Below are 22,424 nucleotides of genomic sequence, written 5' to 3' on the forward strand. Positions count from 1 at the left end.
TCTTTATCAATTTCAATTTTGTTTCCTCAATTTATGTCACCAAAATAATTCACTACAGTGTCAACTGGGCTGGAATAAAATATTTGTTCAATTTCGTTACAAGATGCCAGATGAGGTTCACATCATTGATGTGCAAGTTATATTTCCTTGAATATTTTAGATGTCAATCACAACTTTAAAGCATACGATTGCCATTCATTACATTGACTAAAGTTGAGTAAGGGATTCAATCCGTATTGTGCTTTCATACATAACAGGTGAATTATATATGTTGTTACTATGAATACCCAGAACACCTAAGCATCACCAGTTGCGTGTCAGTTATATGATATAAATGTTTTTCTCAAGTTATGTTTACACAGTTTTTGGATAACCCAATATAATTTTGATTCTTTGATTGTAGCAGGATATGATGATTGTGTAATGATTATACACACTGCTCATTTTTGTGCAGACTCAATGATTTTTAGTTCATCCAGCCTATCCGTTGTCTGTCATCCGTCCACATTTCAAAATGCTTTTTTGTCATTTTAAGTTCAATTTTAATTATGCTTTGTTTGAATGATAGGTAGGGGATAAAAAACTTCTATACAGAATTTTCAAACTCATTAAATATATGCTAATTTATGCACATTTTTAAGACTTTACAAAAAATGCTTTATTTTTTTGACCAATTTCTTTTTTTTTGTACCTGGTAGTGCTACACGAGGTTCACCAAACATCTACACACTCAGAATTTAGAAATTCTGACTAGAAAATTGATGCTCATGTATGCAAAATTTATTCATAAATCACAGAAAATGCTTATTTACTTGATATTCACTACAACTTGGCAGAAATTGAAAATTTGTTAAATTTCTTTGCAAGTTGCCAGATGAGCACCACATCATTGATGTGCTAGTTTATTAGTTAAACCCCCTTTAAATACTTGACTCGCGTACTCAAGAATAGAGTGTATACATAACACCTGAGTAACTCATTACTAGAAAGACTGGGGGGGGGGGGGGCGTTTCATGAAAGAACTTGTCGGACATTTTATCCGACAAGTAGCAGTTTATCTGACAGTCACCAAAGATGTGAGATCTGACAACTTGTCGGATGAAAATATTGATGAAACGCTCCCCTGCTCTTCATAGTTGAAGTAGGATAAATATAAATCTTGCATCAATGGAAGGGTGGCAATCTCATCAGTATGAGTGCCACTCCTAAACAAGGTTGTGTAATACATGTACATATTGTAGTATTAATGTCATCAGTGGTTAATGCATGTTTCAAATTCATCTGAGTAAAGTCAATCATCATTTCTTTAGTTTTCTTTGAGTCACTCGATAGGACTAATTCATCCAATTACTCTGAACTCTTGACTTCTTACAGTATTATCATCTACATACTTGACCGTCCATGCTACTTGTGGAATATTATTTTGACTGATTAAGTTATATGATGAAAATAATAATTACCAGATACAAGGCATTGTAGCAGATAAATGAAAGTCATATTTCACTCGCTACTTTCCATGTGAGACCAACAAGGTAAACATTTGCCATGTTGCCCCCCGGAGGGGGGGGGCACTCAACCAAAAAAGTGGTGGGGTTGTGCTGCGGGCGAAACAAAAAACGGGGGCCTTGGAGCGGGCTAATTCCGAGGAGGGTCCTCGGAACGGGCTTCGGAACTATATTACAAATGTTTGTGAAAACGGGGGTCCTTGGAACGAGTCGCCTGCATGTGAGTGCATATATGCATCCCTATGGAACGGGCATACGTGCATGCAGATAGCCCGGCGGCACGGGCGCCGGGTCATAGAGATGTATATTATTGACACTAGAGGGCGGACTTCATCAAATTGCTGTGAATCCATGTTCGGGGCGGCCGCCATCTTAAAGAGAGCAAAAAATAGGTTGCTGTAAGTGCATTACCTGTGATGTAGATCAGGGCTTGGTCTGAAGTTTCCCCTCCTTTCAGTCAATTTTGAGGAAATCATGCCGGGATCGTGTGCTGCTTTCGGCTGTACATCCAGAAGGAAAAAAGGCCGGTTTATTAAATAGGAATAACAAACTAGAATTCATTGTCCATCAAGTAGAAATCATACGGTGAATCACTGATAATCCCATTAAATATAATATTGGAGACTATGCGACGTTAGCTATATTTAACACCACGGGTGTTAAATCTAACATCAGCCCAATCAATAAAGGACCACACCATCTGGTGTTGGAGTTACACTGCCACTGGTGTTAAGATTACCAACATTTAGGATGTTAAAATATATCAACACCAGTCTTGGTGTTCGATTTGAACACGAGTCGGAGAATGTTATGAAGTTGACACCATTTGGTGTTCATTTGACACCCTCGAACACCTGCAGAAACGAAAGTTTAAATCACCCATTGGTGTAAAAAAAAATACCAACACCAGCTTTGGTGTTGTTTCACGGTTCGGATTCACACCATTTGGTGTCCGATTTCAAGTTCTTCAACACCTGCAGCCTGACGGTGTAACTTAACACTAGGGTATTTTTTTAAATATAGGCTATACCCCAACAACAGACAGTGTTGAGTTACTCCAGTGAAGTGTAACTTCAACAATAATTTTTGTTAAAATATTTCTATCCAACACCTGTCACGGTGTTGTTTCAACACTTCTGAGTATTTGGTATTTATTTTACACTCTAAGTGTTGTTTCAACACAGTATATTGCTTGAACATTGAGTGTCAAATGAGCACCAAATAATGAGAACATATGAACACTCTAAAGTGTTAAGTTGACCTTATCTGACACCCTTGTCACGGTATATGCTATATGATGGCTTATATATTGAATAACTACTACTCAGTCGACCTCGTCGTTTTTTCCCCTGTTTTCTAGATGTTCAGTCCATCTCCTTTATAAAATATGCATGGTTATCATATAAATAACATAAAAATGTTTTGCCTTGTGATTTTAACGTTGCATACAGCATTAAATTGAAAATATAATGTAAAAAAGTGAAATATGTGATATTCTCCCATAGAGCCATGTGTTATAAATCCGCGCTCTTGCCCTCTTTAAGATGGCTGCGCAATACATGGAATCACAGCCGCATTACACGCGCGTCAATGCGAGCGATTACTCTAGTGTCAATAATATACATCTCTATGGCGCCGGGTGCACTAGCACACAGGCAATGGTCGGACATCGCTAAGCGGCCGCTTTTCACCAAAATTGCAGCTCATTGTAGCAGATCAATGCGACCGGAACGGCGTAACGGAAAATATGCGAAGCTTTGGAGCGGATTTCTCTCTTCCCTTTTCACAATAAGAAGAAAATGCTATGCCTTGGAGCGGCTTTCTTTGTTCTTTTTCGCAATAAGACAAAAATGCTATGCCTTGGAATGAGTGTAAAAATGGGGGTCCCCCTCTCCGCGGCACATACCCACTATGCATTATACACTGAGTGCCCCCCCCCCTGGTGTTGCCCTCCCTGGGCTTTGCCCATAGGAATACTGTACAAAATAGAGGGCAACATTGGCTATATTTCTACTAGTGTGCTTGCGCAGTAGGAGCCAATTTTGATCGATAATGTTATTATTTTAGAAATCTCGCCGGAACCAGTCTATGGACCAACAAATTGTAGATAATGCGTGGCGCGACCAGTGCATACACAAGCACAAGAGTTCTATGTTTTCTACACCATGCATGGTGCGCGACTGCAAGTCACAATTACTTATTAAGGGTTACTTCACTAAGTTCGTGATTAACGGGAAATATGAAGTAGTGATAAATAAACAGGTATGTTAATTGTTCCAAATAATAGCTTAAATTACACATTGTACAGCCTAACAGGTAATAATGATATTGACTGGCTCTTCTTTCAGGAAACATCAAATATTTTGCAGTCAGAATAATATATTGCCCTTGTCTAAAGACTCGGTCCAATATGATTCTGTTGTTGGCGACATATTTGATGTTCCCCTCACGGCTAATCAATATTATATAATTGTCAATAATGTGTTTTCTGGGATGCATTTTATTGTCCACAACTGGGATCAGATTGACTGAATGACTAAAGCCTTTTTATTGATATAGCGCCATCTATTGATAGAAGCTCAGAGAGGAAATTGTGTTCTGTCCTTTGTACAAGCATGATTGAAAAGGTCATCAGTCATCACTGAATACATGTGAATATTTCTACTTATAGTGAATTTTAAGAGATTTTAACTTACCCCAGGCTGACTTGCATGTAATTTTTATACCAATATACAATCAAGACTTGGATCATCATGTCAAGGGCCCAATCAGGACAAGGGAAAGGAAAATTATGGGAGACTGAACCCCGGACATTCTCTAATCGTCCACTTGTTAAACTTTTTGTAAACAATGCGTCTTGGTAAAAACATCAAATAACCCTTTGTAAACACACATATTTCACAAATCTAAGTCAGCAGAATATTATTCATAATATAAACTGTATACATGTTATGAGCAATTGTACATAGGGTTTCAGGTTATGTAACTTTAAACCTTTTAAAAAATACATTACGCTGTGTCTTCATAGCTCTTGCATTGTTTTCTGTGCACAGTCGGTGACAGCAATATTCCAGAGGTATGTGATGTCCCAAGGACTGACCCATTTATTCACGGTTAAGTTTTTTTTTTATCTCATAACTCTGAAAGTATATGAATCTACACGTAATTCATGAAACTTGGACATAAGGTTAATCGAGTATTACTGAACATCCTGCATGAGATTCAGGTCACATGACCGAGGTCAATGAACTTTGGCTGTGTTATGGGTATTTGTTGCAATTGCCATCATAACTTTTAAAGTTTATTGATCTAGTTCATGAAATGAGAGTAAAATGAGAGTAAAATAAGGGTAGTCAAGTATCACTGATCATCTTGCACAAGTCTTCGATCTCATGATCAAGGTCAAATGTCATCTATGATCAGTGAATACAGTATTATTGACATATGTTTGTTTTCTACAGTTGTTTACAAAGTCCACACTGCTCCTATATTGAATTGCATAATTCAGGCAAGACTGCCAGTGGCATTCCACTTGTTGTGATTTAAAGTTGATGAATAGATTATAAAGGATATAGGCTTTGCTTATATACCGAATTTATGGATATTTGAATATCTTTAGATATATGCAAGGGAATATTCTATCATATGTGGTCATAAAAAAACTCTGGCAAGTAAAATTATGCCATTGAAAATTACACAAGAGTTTTTATGGCAAAATTTAAATGCAACAGGCCCTGTTACAACCGATAATGTCGCACCAACGCATAATGTCGCAGTTTGCGACATTATGCCAAGAGCGTCCGACGCATAATGTCGCAGTCAACGCATCATGTCGTAGTTTTTCTATCGCATAAAGTCACATGTCTGAAAATGTTTATTTAAACTAAGTATCCAAGGATCCGGCATATTCCTATTTCCTTGAACATCTTTTCTTTTCGTCTATCCTTCTTAGGGGCACCGGTCCTTCACCCCCTTTCCTCCTTTATCGGAACAGATCTCCCCAACCGTTCTTTTTCTCACTCTCTCAGTGTCATTTCTGTTCTTTCATCCCACCATTTTCCTTCCATGTATATTAATTTTTTCTGGGAGGAGGGGGCGAGGCCCCATTTTCAAAATTTATTGACCCTTATTTCCTTATATATTTCGCCCTGTCTCTCATGTATCTATTTTCTTTTCATTTTGTTTACTTTTCTACTCTCTCTCAATCGCTGCCTATTGAGACAAGAGAAAGGGAATTTAATTTAGTGATTTGGAATGATCAGGAGTTTGATCTTTTTATGGATCATGGGTGTCAATCGGTGTCCATGGTTGGGGGATGACCGACACATATTTTGTTCTTTGTGTGCATTAAAAAATTTAAGATAAGGAGGGTCTGTGATTTAACTATTCTCAATATTTTTAGGGGCAGACATGCCATAATGGGCAACCTTTAAAAAAATAGGGAGAGTGGAGAGACCGAGCAAATTTTTTTTGACATTTCTCAAACATACAATTTGTAACTTTTACACAAATTTTGTCATGATATTGAAAATATAACACCCATTTCCATTTCCTTCCCTTCTTTAGTTTGGGATGTTTAAGGCTCGAATCCCCTCATATGCACGCCAATTTAAGCAAATAAGATGAATTAAAAAAAGAAAATGACAAGAAATCGAGCTATGAGCTACAGAATGGGCAGCCCAACTTAAGCCGTCATAGGAGAGTTTTCAGCACCCATTATAGATGGAAGCTTGTGATTAATTTATTATTATCATTATTATTACTATAATTGTTATTGGTATTATTTTTTGACATTTAGAAAACTTTGCTCGCTTCACTAGCTCTCAACTTTTATAACATTTTCCCGATACGCCAAATCTGCCCCTCAAATTATTTGGCTCATTAGGATACTGCCGTTTCCCCTTTCAGTTTACTACATTTTCCTTCCTCATTCCACTCCCTACTCTGTTCTGAATTTTCCTTTGCTTTCGTTTAACTTTAGTCCCTTTCACTTTCAACACATGTTCTTTCTTTATTTTCGCTTTCCTTGCTTCTCTTCTTTTCTCTCTTCATCTTTTCATCTCACCATCCCCTATCCATCATTTGATTAATTTTTTTTTAATCTTAAACATGATTAAAAACATATCCATTGATACGATCTGGGTTGGAGAAATAATAAACTGCAAAACAGATTTGTAGAAACCTTAAATAGTTTAATATCAGGTAAAAAAATAAGGACTTCCCGTACACCTTTCTGAAAACATGCATCAACTCAAAAATGGAAAAATCGCAAAATACTATCAGGGATCTAAAACACTGATATCATCCAAAAACAAGAAAAGATCATAGACAATCATCAGTGAACTGGAAAACAGAAAAAGTAAACTTGAAAAAGTGTCATCACAGTATATTTGCTGCTATTTGCCTATCCAACATCTCGGCAAGACCGGGCATTTCATATGATTTTTCATCATTAAACTCTAGCATCGTGTGGTTACAAAATGACATGTAAAACGTAATCTAGAAACAATAAAATGTACATTTATGCGTCAGTCTAAAACAAACCGATAGAAGGAGTTTGACGTTTTATCGATTATAGACCACTTTATAAAGCCTGGCTTGCTTGCATCCATCGATAGCAGAATTGTACAACATTATAAAGGTAAACCAATAACAACATACATGTTAAGTATCAAATATCAAACCCAAAATGGGGCACGTACAAACTTTTATCAGCAGAAAATGGCAAATACATCATGAAACTTAAGACACGAAATAGATACCCATACATAATTATGTAAGGGATTGGCAGAGAAGTGGAAAGTAAAAAAACCCTGCATAATCCTAAACGCGACTAAGACACATCCTACTCCATTCGAGCAGAAAAAACAACAATAATACGACAAGTATGACAATATTGTCCGCAGGTACTCATACAATATCAATCATATGCCTTTTTTCCAAAAATGATCCCATCATAATATGCAACGTAGATGTATCTGCATATCCATAACAACTCTGTCTTTAATAGAGAAAACAAAATATCTAAAAAAAGCATCAAAGATAACACAGACATAGGAGAAATTAAATCTTTGAAGCTAAGGCTTTAGAATACATAATGAACATGATGAATGGGTCCAACATAATAAGCACATACCAGCGCTGTAACTGAATTTTCAAACCAGATACAAGGTGGCATCGATGATTAATAAAAATAATATTCCACACACAAAGTGAAAAAAAAGAATGTGAATCACATTTATATATTAAAACGTGATATGAACATTTTCCTGTGAATACACCTATGATAGACTATGGTAAATTGACAATATGACATAATCACTAAAATGCATGTCAATAAACAGATGGAAATGAATTAAAGATATCCTTACTGAAAATCAAAGTGTCTTACACCAGTAATCGATAGACCAGTAATCGATACTCTGGTACTTCTTACCTGCACATAAAGGTTCAGAGAGGGGAAAAGCCTTTTTAATTATGAATGTTTATACATATACATTGTTATTTGAGCAAGTGTATGGTGAACTATTTCACTACAAGATATGGAAATTTCAGACATTTTTGGATGAGCTCTTCATTTGTACTTAAAGGACAGGTCAACTTCCAATAAAGAGTTGATTTGAATAAAAGAGAAAAATGCAGCAAATATAACACTGAAAATTTTATCAAAATCGGATGTAAACTTGTGACAGTGTCGCTTAATTTCAGAAAACAGTTATAATTACATCCTGGTCGGCATGCAAATGAGGGGACTGATGACATCACTCACTCACTATTTCTTTTGCCCATAATTATTATGAAATATTCGAATTTTCTCCCTGTTGTCCTGTGGCTGTGAAATAAAGTTTTATTCCTTCTAAACATGTATTGTTTTAAATTAAGGTTCAGTAAAGTTGGTCCTTATTGTCAAATCTGTAAGAATTGAATTGTATAATTCAAACAATGCAAAACAAAAGAAAAGGTGATTGGGGGACATCATCGAGCCTCTCATTTGCGTGTGACTGGGTTGTAAATATAACTGTTTTGTGAAGAATAGCAAAACTTTAAATTGTATCTTTTTATTTTTCACCCAATTTTGATGAAATTTTGAGCAATATGCTTGTTTGATTTTTTTTATTGATTGAAATTAACACTTTTCTGAATTGGACTTGACCTTTAGGAATAGCAAGTTTTGTAAATTCGTTTGTGCAGATGAAATACCTAGAACGGCATCGTTGCAATTTGCCAAAAGGCGACCCCCCCCCTCTGAAACTACAAAGTATATTATTGAAGAACTGACTTGCAAAATCCATTTTTCGTCGAATTTGATTTTTTGTCTATGTATAGACTTTTAGGAGCTCCGTAAAATGATACAAAATAAATGTTGAAATTCTTATCAAAAAGTGGACAAAATTACAAAGGAAAATCACTTTTTGTCAAAAGGGGTTAGATCACATGGTAGGCTATTTCACTACAATTCAGTTTCGCATTAGAATATTGCAATGCAGGAGAATAAAAAATGATTTAATTGGAATAATCTTAAGTGTATCTAACCCCTTTTACAAACAGATTCTTCTGAAAAGCATATTTGCAAAAGGGGTTACATCCGTTTTTTTAAACATAAAATGTAATTATTTTTGGTCTCAATTTATACATTTTAGTCGCTCTAATAATATCAATGAATGGCAAAGAGAAATCACTTTTTTATTTATGAAAAAAATGGGTTGGATCCAATTCAGTTTGTTTGCAAAAAGGGGCTAAATTTACAATGTTGATTTTTCGCAAGAAAGATTTAAAACATATGAAGACAGGTAGGGTGATTTATCATGACAATTTATTTTTTTCCTGGAGATAGCAACATGGGAGAATGTAAAAGTGGATCTAACTCCTTTTGCAAACTAACTCATGTAAAGCCTTCACTCTAATAATTGGTTGATAAAAAAATTATCCAACTCTCGTTAGTTTTCATCCAAAGCACACATTATTTGTTTAAACTACCCAGAATTAGATAAAGTTTTAACCAATTGTTGCGTGGAAATTATGTTTCCCAACATGATTAAAAGTGTTCTTTTTTCAACATACAGTTGAGGCCGAAAGTTACCATGAACCCATAGAATTCAGTAAAATGGGTTTGACAAACATCGTAACATTTACTATATATTCAGCAATATAAATACTACAATGAATACTTTGGTATTAAATGAATCAGCGTATTAAGTTCTTTTGCATTATTTGGGTGCCATTGGGATTAAAGCGTATTTCTGGTGGAATTGTTTAGTGTCGCTCCTGATGACAAAGCAGTGTGATAACGGGGCATGACATATATGTTTGTTTGACATTGATAGCACAATTATTTTTTTATTTTATGAGATATAGTAAATGTTAAGATTGAATTTCCTAGGACTACGTAAATTTCTGGCCGCAACTGTTGTCTTAACGCTCTTTCTTCCAATAGATATCCGTTATGATATATCTCGAATACTTCATGGCCATTAAGAGTAACCAGCCATTAATCCAATTTGTTCTCGACCCAAACAATTCTTTCAGTCGCAAGGACAGTCCACTCCCTTTTCCCGAATGAGTATATATTTTTCTTATGCTAATAGCTCTCTCTGTACAGCGATCAATGCCGAGTTCTTTACTAAGGGATGCATGGATATGCAATGATTGATACATAGAAGCTGTTAGCTCCTTAAATGTTGCAGACACACGATTAAATATACCAATCATTCCCATATCAAGAAACAAGGTTTCCCTTAGATAATCTGTTGGAGAATTTCAGGAGGTAGTCTTGACGTCACTACTTCATGATGGCAGTCTAATTCATAAGCCGAATTTTCCGCCATATCTGACAATCGGCTAACTGATTGGATGAGCTGGGACCTTTCTTTTCTGACTTCCAGAGGGACGGGAAGGGGATTTTCAGTAGGCGCAGAGAGTGGACTTTGTAGCTGGTCAGACAGGGGACTTTGGGGCGGAAGAGAACGAGGACTATCGCATTGCGCAGAACGACAACTCTCCGGAGTCGACGAGACAATAGACCTTCGAGGAGATACCGAAAACCTTTGACTTTCTTGCTGTAGGCCTATCGGCAATGAACTTTCTGAGTCAATATAAAAGGGGCTTTCTGGCGCCACTGATAATGTACGTTCTGTGTTGTTAGAAAGATCATCAGGTAATCCATTAGAAACATCTGGCGAAGATGTATCATGTGTCGTTAAGTTGTCAAGTCGGTATATATGTTGCTTTCATTGATAACAGCTTCTACGTCGGAAGGTGTCTGCACTAGACTGACATAGTGGTCGCCTTGACCTTCAGCGAAATGTCCGAGCAGAATTGTTGGTGAGCAGTCTTGAAAAAACCCTGTAGGCGAGATAATAGCATTTGCGTGCGGGCCAATCGATGACACCACAATTATGTTAACATTATACAGCTCACTCGCTCTCTGCAGGACGAGATGATCACCATAAGAACCATCTTTCGCCATATTTTCCACATAGCGTTGGAAATCTGTATTATCTACAAAATTTCCTAAGTAAGTTCCAGTCATGTCATACGGGTTCATTGCCAAATCGCTGACAATCTCATGCCTTAAAGCCTCGGCAGAACGATAAATACCATGCGCTCTTAGTTGGTCAACAGTTGCCTCAAATTGGCAATTGCCATTTCCAGGTGGATTATAACGAATCGGGCGACCAATTTCCGACAGCCTATTCTGGTGAGTTTTGGGAATTAAAAGAGTTTCCCTTAGCTTTTCTTTCAGAGGCTTGGCACATGTCTGGTGCCTTTGTCGACTGTTCTCACTCGATCTCGTGAGACTAGTTATATCTTGTACAGGAAACCATTTTTTAATGGTTTTGTTGTCTAGATGGCCTGTATATCTCACCAGATACCAGTGGTGCTTCCTATTATGCCCGAGGATCACGCCAGAGACAACCCGATACCTTTTCGGCTCGTGATGTTTGCCGTGCCTCGTTCTTACGAGGACCTTCTCCCCCTTTTCATAGATAGATGGTGGATTTTTACGAATAAATCTGTTAACCATGCGTTCGGCAATGCGACGACAAGCTTTAGCTGCCGCTTTACGCATTCGACATCTCCGGAGTTTTGTCAAATCAGATTGTCTTGGCGTATGTCGAACAATACCATTACTACTTTCATGACAAATTCTGACTCTTTTTATTTCTGCCGAGACCAAGTTATTGTTCTTCCTGCCAAAATAAACCTCGAAAGGTGTTCGCCATCCTAATTCTTCTCGAGCATCATTATTCAATGATGTTGCATATGTTAACAAATGGCTTGCAAAGTTCACACCCTTTCTCTTAAGGTTTATCAGGTCATAACTCAGCTTGTCCCTGAAGGATCTGTGTGATCGTTCAACTTTGCCTTGGCTTTGTGGGTGGTATGGCGAGCTGCTGATGATTTGGACACGCAGCCTGTTCATCAGTTTCCTTACGGCTTTTTTAAATTCTCCACCTTGGTCATGTTGCAGTACAAGCGGGGGTCCATGTTCCAAGTAGACTTCCTCCATTCTGTTGGCCACTTTACTGGTTTTTGAAACCAATGGCTTCAACCAGACGTACCTACTGAATATGTCCATGATTGACAGAGCATAGTGGTATGTCTTTCCCTTGTGATTGACTTTTTGGTCTCTCATGTTGATTAAATCTACCTGATGACGCTGATGAACTGTAAATGCTTGGATCGGTCTTACAACTGCTTTATTCTTAAACCTAGGTTTTGCTTTTTGATAGGCTTCAGAATTATCCAGCTTGTTTAAGATCCTGCGTTCACTGATTCCACGAAATTGGTTTCGGATACGGATCTGTATTTTGCGAGCACCAGCGCCTTTACTCATTGTCATTGCATGGGCGATCTGACCATCAATATCTGCTTCCTTGGCTACCTTCTTCCCATCAAGAAAAAGGATCCCATCCTCATCTACTTGGTAAAGCTCTCTATTCCTGTAATACCTTCGACAGGCATTGATCACGGGTCTTGTACGTTCTGCAAGTGGTACCTTGAAATCTCCTCGTACGAGACTACAGATTGTGTCATATGTTGTTTTCTCCATGGGATGATATCCAACTGAATTTACAATGGCTACAAGTTGCCACAGGGCAAACAGCATGAAAATTCTTGTTGACAACATTGTGATGCGTTATCTGTGGGATAGAAAATAATGAACAGTATTTACCGAACATTAACAGAATTTCAAGTCAAGATGTTGTTTTCTTTGTTTATTTGATAGATTTTGTCGTCTTCCTAAAATAAAATTGTACATGTTACTTTGATGGTCAAACGAATCTGAGCAAAAGCAATGAAACAAGCGAAGGAAGAGCACGAAAACAGAAGTTTTGGTCATTATATTACTCTCGGTATTTACATGAGTAAAAAATTATATGTTATCAAAGGGTGTGAACTCCCACATAATTTAGAGTGGTATTCTAGATTAAATTCTTCATAAATGAACTCGAATACTGTACATTATTGCAAGGAGAAGAAGTGTCCAAATAAGTTACCCAGTTCAATGCCATTAGTGTATGACACCATGCTCGTACGTAGACTTTCATAATGTCCTAAAAAGTAATCATCCGTCCATCTCAGAATGTCCTTAACAATTATTTAGTCAAGCTTTCCAATTCTTAATCGTGCCACAAATATATTCATTTTCATCCATGTACTATACTAATAAGTTTATATCCTTTTCATTTTCCAATTCGATACCATTTCACTCTGAGCAAGAACATCGCCCTCCCATCAATAAAAAGAAAAGGGGAAAAAAGTGGACCGCCTGTAGCATCATTACACAAAGCGGCAATGCTGACGCTAAAGACAACCAGATGAATAATTATTCACAAAAAGCACCATTCATATGACCAGAAATACTATGATTGATGATCCTTACAACTTGTCCTACTGTACTACTTGACCATTAAAACCATTGAATAGAAACAAAATTAAGACATTTAAGTATATAATAGATGGATTGTGGAATATTTGATTTCGGACGCCATCTTGGATTTTAGGTATCTTGGTCTGCTTATTTTCACTCTAACCTGTGTACATACATCTTTTTACCTCTTCAAAACAAATATGCACCGAAATTGGATGTCTAGTGTAAATAACGAGCTATGTTTCTTTTCTGTGAATAGCGGTCATTTTGGATGCCATCTTGGAGTACTGACACCCCCCCAGGACATATGAGAACTTTGTTATTCCAAACGTTTTCCTGGATCTATCCTGAAAAAAAAATCAGCTTGCTACGAGAAATTTCCATTCTGAATCTTATTCTCTTTGCCTTTTCAGCAAAAAAAAAATCTTAATTATGATCATATAAGCTACCACACCTGCTAAAACATTATGAAATGCATGAATTTACTTTTTGATGGTTCATGATGACTAATGTTTTCTTTAACGAACATGTGAAAAGCAGAAGGCACGAAAAATATTTTAAATCTTTTGACACAAAAGAATCATATTTTGTTTTATATAGGATGAACTGTTGTAGGTATATGCAACTCTTTGTACAGATAATGAGTTGATTTTTCTTTTGACAATTTGATGACTACTCAGGAGGCAATACAAATCTTTAAAAAGTATAGGCCTATTTTCTTGATCTTTTTAGTGCACAAAATATATGGAGATGCTCGCATAATATGACGTCAAAAACCAAAACATTACAATTTTGATAACTGATTTTATATTTGATAGATTGTCAAATCTTCCCCAGTATTTATCATTAACATTATCTTTGTTTACTATCTTACAAGGAAACAATTGTCAGTGTGAATTTTTCCTTTCCCGGACTTCCATCTATGTGGGGGAGCGTTTCATCAACATTTTCAGATTGGCAGCGAGCAAGCTGTTACTTTGGTTACTGTCAAATATTTTCCTGACTTGTTGGTTATAACGCCCGACAGTGTCCTTTCATAAAACACTCTCCACATGACACTCGCACGTTCACACACGATTTAAAAACAAACACGTGCACATGTTGTAATTGATAATTCCTATAGCATTTTCATTTATATCAATTTATGATAAAAAAACATCGATTACGTTTTTTATGTCATGGCAGTACATCTAACCCGGACTTAAAAGAGATTCGCCGTGTGTGGGTTATACCACCCAGCCATGGTAGCTCCCATTGGCTTTCCCAACATCAATCGCAGGAGTACGCCCTCTAGTGTCATTATTACTATGTGGACAGGTCGTACAAAGCATGCTGTCATTGGTGTAATGGCAATGCACCCCTGGGATAGCTTTATTGATACAGTCCACTACAAGGTCTCGTCAAAAGACCTAGACTAGGTCTACAGAGTGAGTCAGAAAAAATGTCCCACTTTTGTAAAGTTGAATTGTTTAAAATGTGAATATTTAATCATTAGCTTCATGATATGTCTTGATAGAGGTATCCTCCGAGTACATTCAGGTACCATTTTCATTTGATCCCGTGCACGCATGACTGAACATCGGGCAATCTTTAGAAGACTGTCAGATCTCACTTGCGCCAAGTTACTGGGTGATGAATAAAACAGTGCTTTAGACAAAGACAGGCAGACTGGCATGCTCACACACACACACACACCCACACACAAACACACACAACACACATGGTAATAACTGGTTCATAATTTTCTCTTTTCTGATTAAGCATTGATTTTTAGAAAGATCGCTGAATGTTTTAAGTGGCAATTCCCGACAATCTTTCCCCTTAAAACACATTCACTACCACCATCATATCATCATCATCATCCTCATTGTCATCATCTTGATCATCATCAGCATCAAGTGCACATAAATCCAATATGCTGCTTATGTCTTTTGTTGGTTAACAATGAAAATTTACAATGGATGCCTGTGCTTTTGTTGCACTTGCCTATAAAAGGGCTTGCCTGATTTGGCAGCAGTCACTTGAGCCTCTTTTTACAGTAGCAAAAGTACACGAATCATGGCTCGTCCTCAATTCACACCACAACATATAGGTCATTTATGGTCACCGAGTATACAAGGACTCAGAGTGTAGCAGTTGTTTTGCAAGGGTTTCGCCGATGTTCGGCCGGTGTCCCAGCAGTTGTTTGTGTTTTTATTCACCAACGTTTGCAGTAATTGTGTGTCTGTGTGTGGGTGTGCTTGTGTGTGCATGTTTGAGTGGGTCTGCCAGTGCGTGCGTGTGTGTGTGTGTGCGTGTGTGTGTTTCAGTCTGTCGGACTGTCTTTGTTCAAAAGAGTGTTTTATTCTTCACCCTGTAATTTGGCGCAAGTGAGATTTGACACTCTTCTAAAGATTGTCCGCTATTCAGTCATGCGTGCAGGGGATCAAATGAAAATGGTACCTGAATGTACTTGGAGGATACCTCTATCAAGACATATCATGAAACTAATGATTAAATATTCATATTTTAAACAATTCAACTTTACAAAAGTGGGACATTTTTTCTGACTCACTCTGTAGTGCAAAGGCCTGGACTAAAAAGAAACTGTGTGTAGGTGATATAGAAGAGCAAATTCAACATGACAGAAGAATTTCAGTGCAAGAATTCAGTATTGGATGTAAGAAAGATTCACAATGAGAAAAGTTTACAAACTCTTACCTTTTGGGGGATGATTAGTCTGTAGAAAATATGATACGTATCGTCACTATGAGAAAAAAGATTCGACCGCCTCCATCTTAGAATTCTCAGTGACGTAAATCCGGTTCTATGAGTACGAGTACGCACGTACGTGGATGTGGTAGTGTGATACCAATAGGGCTTTAATTGGGGTGGGGGGGGGGCACCCCAAATATAAAGATTCATGATGTTTTGAGAAGTAAAAAATAATCCTTTCAAGCATATCTAGATTATTTATGTATTTCATTGTCATAAATGCTCAGAAATAATGGGAAATGTATTCCTCGCTGAATATTTAGTGAACTTGCGAGCGAGCAAAGTGAGCGCAGACATTTATATTGCGTGCTTTTGGAACAAAATGGGTATAAAAGTGAATGAAAAGGCATGTCTGATAAATCTACTGTGCAAGAAAAATGATACAAAATAAATAACTTAAGCTATTAAGGAAAAAAAATGAAATAAAACATATATGTATATAATAATAACGAAAATATTTTTTTATGAATGCTAAACACACACACACAATATATATATATATATATATATATTTCTTTTTCATTCTTTCCATTCATAGAAGGAAGGATCAAGTTATTTCCTCCCCCACACAAGTAGAACGGAAAGGTTGTGACGACGAAGGGCATGGGCGGGGGGGGGGGGGTATGGGGAGGGTAGAGGGTAAGGGGCACATTCCATTGGGTTGGGAGGGAGTTTGTATTGTTTTGTTTTGTTTCCCTTTTTTCTTGCTTCTTTGCTATTTTTAAAATCCTTAATATAAAAAAAACAAAGGGGGGGGGGGGTAAGTATAGGGTCAATAATGATGTTGTTATAGGATATGAAATATTTGAGGAATGAGGCCAAGGTGTGTGTGTGTGGGGGGGGTATGGAAAGACCTTGTTAATGGCTTCAATGCGACTAGGCTGTGGTAATGATTGATTTTGTGTATTTAGAAAATATTTGACACTAGAAAAAAAATGAGTACGTTGAGTTTTATTGGGTTTTATTGTAATACTAAAGGAAAAAAATGATAAAATGTAGATTTTTAATTATATGAGTTTTTCAATGTATTTATATATCAATTTTTAAAGATGTATTTCATTTTTTTTTTTTACTTTGTATATGACATGTATGAATTAAAGTTGTTGACAAATAAAAACTTCTTAATACAAAAAATGCTGAAAATTATATCATACCCATAATCATTACATCAACGCATGCAGCATTTAATGGTCGACTGGCGGGGTTTCATCACAATAGCAGTACGAAGAGAGGAAAAAATATAATGTAATATTGATTGTGTAGAAACGTATCTTGTAAATATGTTTGTCTCTTTTATAATCATTGTTATGCACCTTTACGGACGATGCTTAAACCTGATGGAAAAAAAGCAAATAGTTATGCAGTTTTGGGGATTCCAAAAGTGACAAAGCCGTCAAATCATGTATATTATTAAAATACTTTGTTAGTATTCATCGTTTTATTTTCTCATTCTATTTTTTTAATACTTCTTCGCCCTCTCCTCCTAAAAATGGATTGGGGGATTGGCAATGTGAACAGGCTTTTTTTATATATCTATTTTTTTTGGGGGGATACACGATAAAATATATTAATTACTTCAGATCATGTAACTAAAAAAAAAAGAAAAATGATTTTAAAATTGCACAAATATCTTATGAACAGTCATTCTTTATTTATCTACTTCTTCTTGTCTCCTTCTTTCTTAATCGTCCTCATCTTCTTATTCTTCTCCTCCTCCTTCTTCTTCTTCTTCTTCTTCTTCTTCATCAACTTTGTTTTATGTATATGTTTATTCAACCTTTATCATTATCATTTTCTCTTAATTTATTTTTTGTTTGTTCTTATTTTTGTTTTCCTTTTCCATCCTCCCTCATTTACACTTAAGACATTGGATAGGCCTAATTTAACGCCTATATCGGACAACATGCAATATTATTTTTTACAGTGTCCAGGTTCAATAATGAAAAAAAAAACACAAATCTGTGTGTATGATGACCTAATGGGAATAGCCGAACAAATATCCCTAAAGAAAATTAGACCAAGTGGAAATTAGCCGAAATAGAAATTATACCAACAGCACATTAGACCAACTGCTTATTAGACAAAATTAATAATTGATGAGTGATGATTAGGCGAACTGTTATTAGACCAACTAGTAGTATCCCAGCCATGGCGTAATTTCCTACTGCAAGAAATTTATCCACATTGTGCTGCACTCGACCCAGGTGAGGTGAATGGGTACCCGACAGGATTAATTCCTTGAATGCATGAGCGCTGAGAGGCAGCTCGAGCTAAAGCCGGGGTAATAATAATAATAACGACGCGCCTCGGAATATAGAATATTTCTAGATAGATGGCGCTTTATAAATGCCTATTATCATTATTATTATTAGACTAACCGACAATTAGACAAACTAGTATTAGACCAAATCGAATTAGACCAAGTGACAATAAAATATATTAGACGAAATTAGACCAAATAAAGATTTGACCAAGTGACGATAAGTCCAACTGGGCATTAGACCAATTACTATTAGACCAAATTGTCATTAGACCAATCGGCTTTTAGACGAAGTAGTCATAAGACCAACTGGCTATTGGACCAAGTGGTCATTAGACCAAATGAGAATTGGACTTAGTGGTCTTAGCCCGAATATTGTTAGCCCATTTATTCCGACATCACACTGACTCACACACCCTCACACACACTTTTCAAAATATTCAGATGAAAGTATTTGAACAATATACTGGGTTAAATCATAGTTTATATCTTATCTGTAAATCGAGCCGTGAAGCAATAACCGCTGCGACATTATGAGTTGCGACATGTGACATTATGCGTTAACACTTTGCTGCGACATTATGCGTTGCGACGTGACATTATGCGTTAGAAAAACTACAACATTATGCGTTGACTGCGACATTATGCGTTGCTGCGACATTATTTTTTGTTCTGGTCATTTTAAAGTATTTGTTATTTGCTCTCCCTGATCTTTCCTTTTATATTTGGGCAGTTCCAAGGTAACAGAGTGACATTCAGAAACAAACTTTTCCATTCAAACAAAGATATCACCCATATTTGAATAGATATTTGCAAAGAAATGTTACCTGTCAGTAGTTGCTGAGACCCACCTTTCAAAATAATAACTTTTGCTATTTTGATCCACTGAATTAATGAGAAATTAATGTTCATAAATATGGTTATGGCATGACGCAAAATGGTCATGCATATTTGAGGATAAAACATAATGCTTAAACTCTGTGAATTTTGAACTGCTATCACAATTTTGATTTGTTGATTGGATTCTATGTTCTAGCTTTAATGTACTGCGTTACACTAAACAATTGATGTATTATTTCATTAATAACGACTTTAAACGTAAACCTATACCCGGTTACGGAGTAATGGTTACAGAGTGACTAAATGATATATCCTGTTTAAAATTGTTTTTAAAAAGCATTCCGGTTATAAAACCTTTACTTTGTGCAGTTGTCAAATTTTGTGAGCTCTAAATTTGGGAAGCATTGCATGAATTTGTCAGTGATTTTCTCTGACAAATAAACTACTAGAACTCAGAAGTCCTTGCATCTTTTAATATGTGAGCAATTTCTCATGAAATGCTCTTCATATCCCCTAAAGGGTTCTCCAAGCTTAAGTAATACGATTTGAAGAGATGAAGTAAAATCAGCCAAACAAAACACTACAATTTGGTAAAATAAGACAAGGAATAACAAAGTTATGACATCTTGCTTTGCATTGTTATGGTCAACAATTCTTTACATGTCCTCATCAATATGCCATTGAGTAAAACTTACGATGCCTTATCCCCACTAATTTTTTTGTATATATGTATCAAATTAAATTATTCAAAATTTTGTCCACCAATAATGAAAGAAAATCTTGATTTACCCCTCATTTAATGCATAAGATATTTATTGCTGCAACTTATTTTGTTACAAGGGAGACATACATGTATTATAAGAAACCTATGATTTCTTGTAATAATATATGAAAAGGGTAGCTGGGACATGACATCATCAGCCCACCTAATGAATATTCATGACGATGTGTGTGTAACTGTTTTCACAAAAGTTTTGCTTCATTTTAAAATGCAATAACTTTTTTCAGATCTCAATATTTTCAGCCAATAGTTTATCAGGGCATCTTTAAATAGCAGAATTTTTCTATTAAATCTATAAACATAGCTTTTGACAGATTTTTCAAAAATATGTTTTTATTGATATGGACCATATTAACCATAAAGGGGAAGTCCACCCCAACAAAAAGTTAATTTCAATCAAAAATAATTAAACCAGCTGAATGTTACTATGAAACATGCATGATTTTTTGTCTCGCCCACCAGAGGTGAAGGCAAGATTTAGGGATTCAAATGTCGTCCGTCCGTCACAAACCTTATGACACATAACTCTACAACCGTAAGTCGCTTTTCAACCAAACTTGGATGGTAGATGGACTTAGGGGACCTGCATGTTATACTGCAGTCGGAGGTCACATGGCAAGGTCAAAGGTCATTTTCAGGTCAACATTAAAGTTTACATGCAAGACTCTCTTATGACACCTAAGTCCGCAACCGTCACTTTTCAACCAAACTTGGGGATGTTAGATGGACTTGGGGGACCTGCGTGTTATGCTGCAGTCGGAGGTCACATGGTAAGGTCAAAGGTAATTTTCAGGTCAACATTAAAGTTTAAGTTCAAGGCTCCTATGACAAGTGTTATTCCATCCCAGTCATTTCACAGTGCAGTTTTGATAGAATTCTGTTGTGTGCCCTTGCAAATCATGATAATTCTGGTTAATTTCATAAGTGGGCGAGACACAAAAACGCTTTTGCCCTGTTATTAGTTAATGACTATTTTATGCATCAAATCATGCTACATTGTTTCATGTTATGATGTACCCAGGCCAGTACAGAACAATGCTTCAAGTGTTGTGACAAAATTTTAGAACCATTAAAAGGGGCAGGCATTGAAGTTTAAGTTCACTTGGGAGCCATTTGGTTGCTTGCACATCTCCACTAGTTAGTGTTTGAATATAAGCACTGACTTGTAATGGAGGTTTTATTGTCTTTAAGAGGAAAATGATTTACCAAGTTCTAATACAACAACAACATTACATCTAGCAATTACACGATATGAATCTAACAAGATTACCATGTTATACCTACGATCTAATGAGTTCCGGACACCTCCTTTTTTATGTGTCAGTTCCAGAGCATATATTGCATTTATCGCAATTCTTGATCCAAGAGCCGTTCCACTACAATTTTTGGAACAAGATTTATTTCCAGAACCCCATATATTTGGCTTTAACGTGGCAAATAGGTATCATGTTATTATTTCAGTAGTACTCTCCCCCCCCGGGGGAGTCTGTTGTGTCCCCCAAATGAAGAGAATAGAATATCAAACTAAAAATATAATGCATATTTTTTTTCATGTCTTTATCATTGATTCATTACAGGAAAGTGACCATGAAAGTCGCCTTGATGAGGCCATTTGTAGGACTCTTGTTTGTGGCTTAATGTCAGTGGAAGGACATGATGAGGAAAATGAAGAGAGTCAAGGTCAATGGCTTAATCCCACTGAGGTGAGTATTATTGTATAGCCTAAGGATTCTAGTGTTCACCTTGCTTTTAATTTGGATGTGTCCATTATTGCATTGATTGTGGGAAAGGACAACTAAATCACTACATTTCATAGGTTTGCTTTTGATTTGTTTTCGAGAAAATGGAAATTATGAATGGGAAGAAATGAGTAGTTGGTTGATTTGGGACATGTTACGTGAAAAATTCAGCTTGGAAATGGAAAAAAAGGTCATAATTCAAACTTTAGTACAGTAGAATGAATTGATGTTTATCCATTTTTAAGGAGAGATCAATTGAAGATTTCTATGAAATTTCAATTTGAATTCCATGTGTAATGAGGAAAGACTCACCATTAGAAATATCTTACACAAATATTTGTGTAATTATATGTTCCTCATTGAAGTGTTAGTGCATGTGTTTATGAAAGAAAATAAGCAAAACAAGAATTAACCAATATCTGGCATCAGAGAATCTCGAGGGGGCTTAACAACCTTCAGATTTTTAATGAACAATCATCATTGGCATGAGTAATTAAAAAATGTTTTGAAGTCAATATCTACGATGTCTCTGTTATAATTGAACATAAAATTTCGTTATAAAAACATAGCAATGATTGTTTGAATTATGAAGAGTCAACACTAACAGTTGAGGAAATGCTCCTTTTATACATTATACAATCAGGAAAAAAAATCACATATTTTGCTAACT

General features: G+C 36.2%; 1 protein-coding gene across 2 annotated transcripts in view; it reads left to right on the forward strand.

Annotated features, from left to right (window-relative positions):
• Window positions 1-22,424, forward strand: part of LOC121410176 (HSPB1-associated protein 1-like) — a 71,107-nt gene that overhangs the window by 39,253 nt on the left and 9,430 nt on the right. For both annotated transcript variants that reach the window (XM_041602082.1, XM_041602083.1), the window contains exon 6: window positions 21,593-21,718. In XM_041602082.1, the coding sequence (XP_041458016.1) occupies window positions 21,593-21,718 (126 nt within the window). The remainder of the gene's footprint in view (window positions 1-21,592; window positions 21,719-22,424) is intronic.

The sequence above is a fragment of the Lytechinus variegatus genome, chromosome 3, assembly GCF_018143015.1.
Source record: "Lytechinus variegatus isolate NC3 chromosome 3, Lvar_3.0, whole genome shotgun sequence".
Classification (NCBI taxonomy): domain Eukaryota; kingdom Metazoa; phylum Echinodermata; class Echinoidea; order Temnopleuroida; family Toxopneustidae; genus Lytechinus; species Lytechinus variegatus.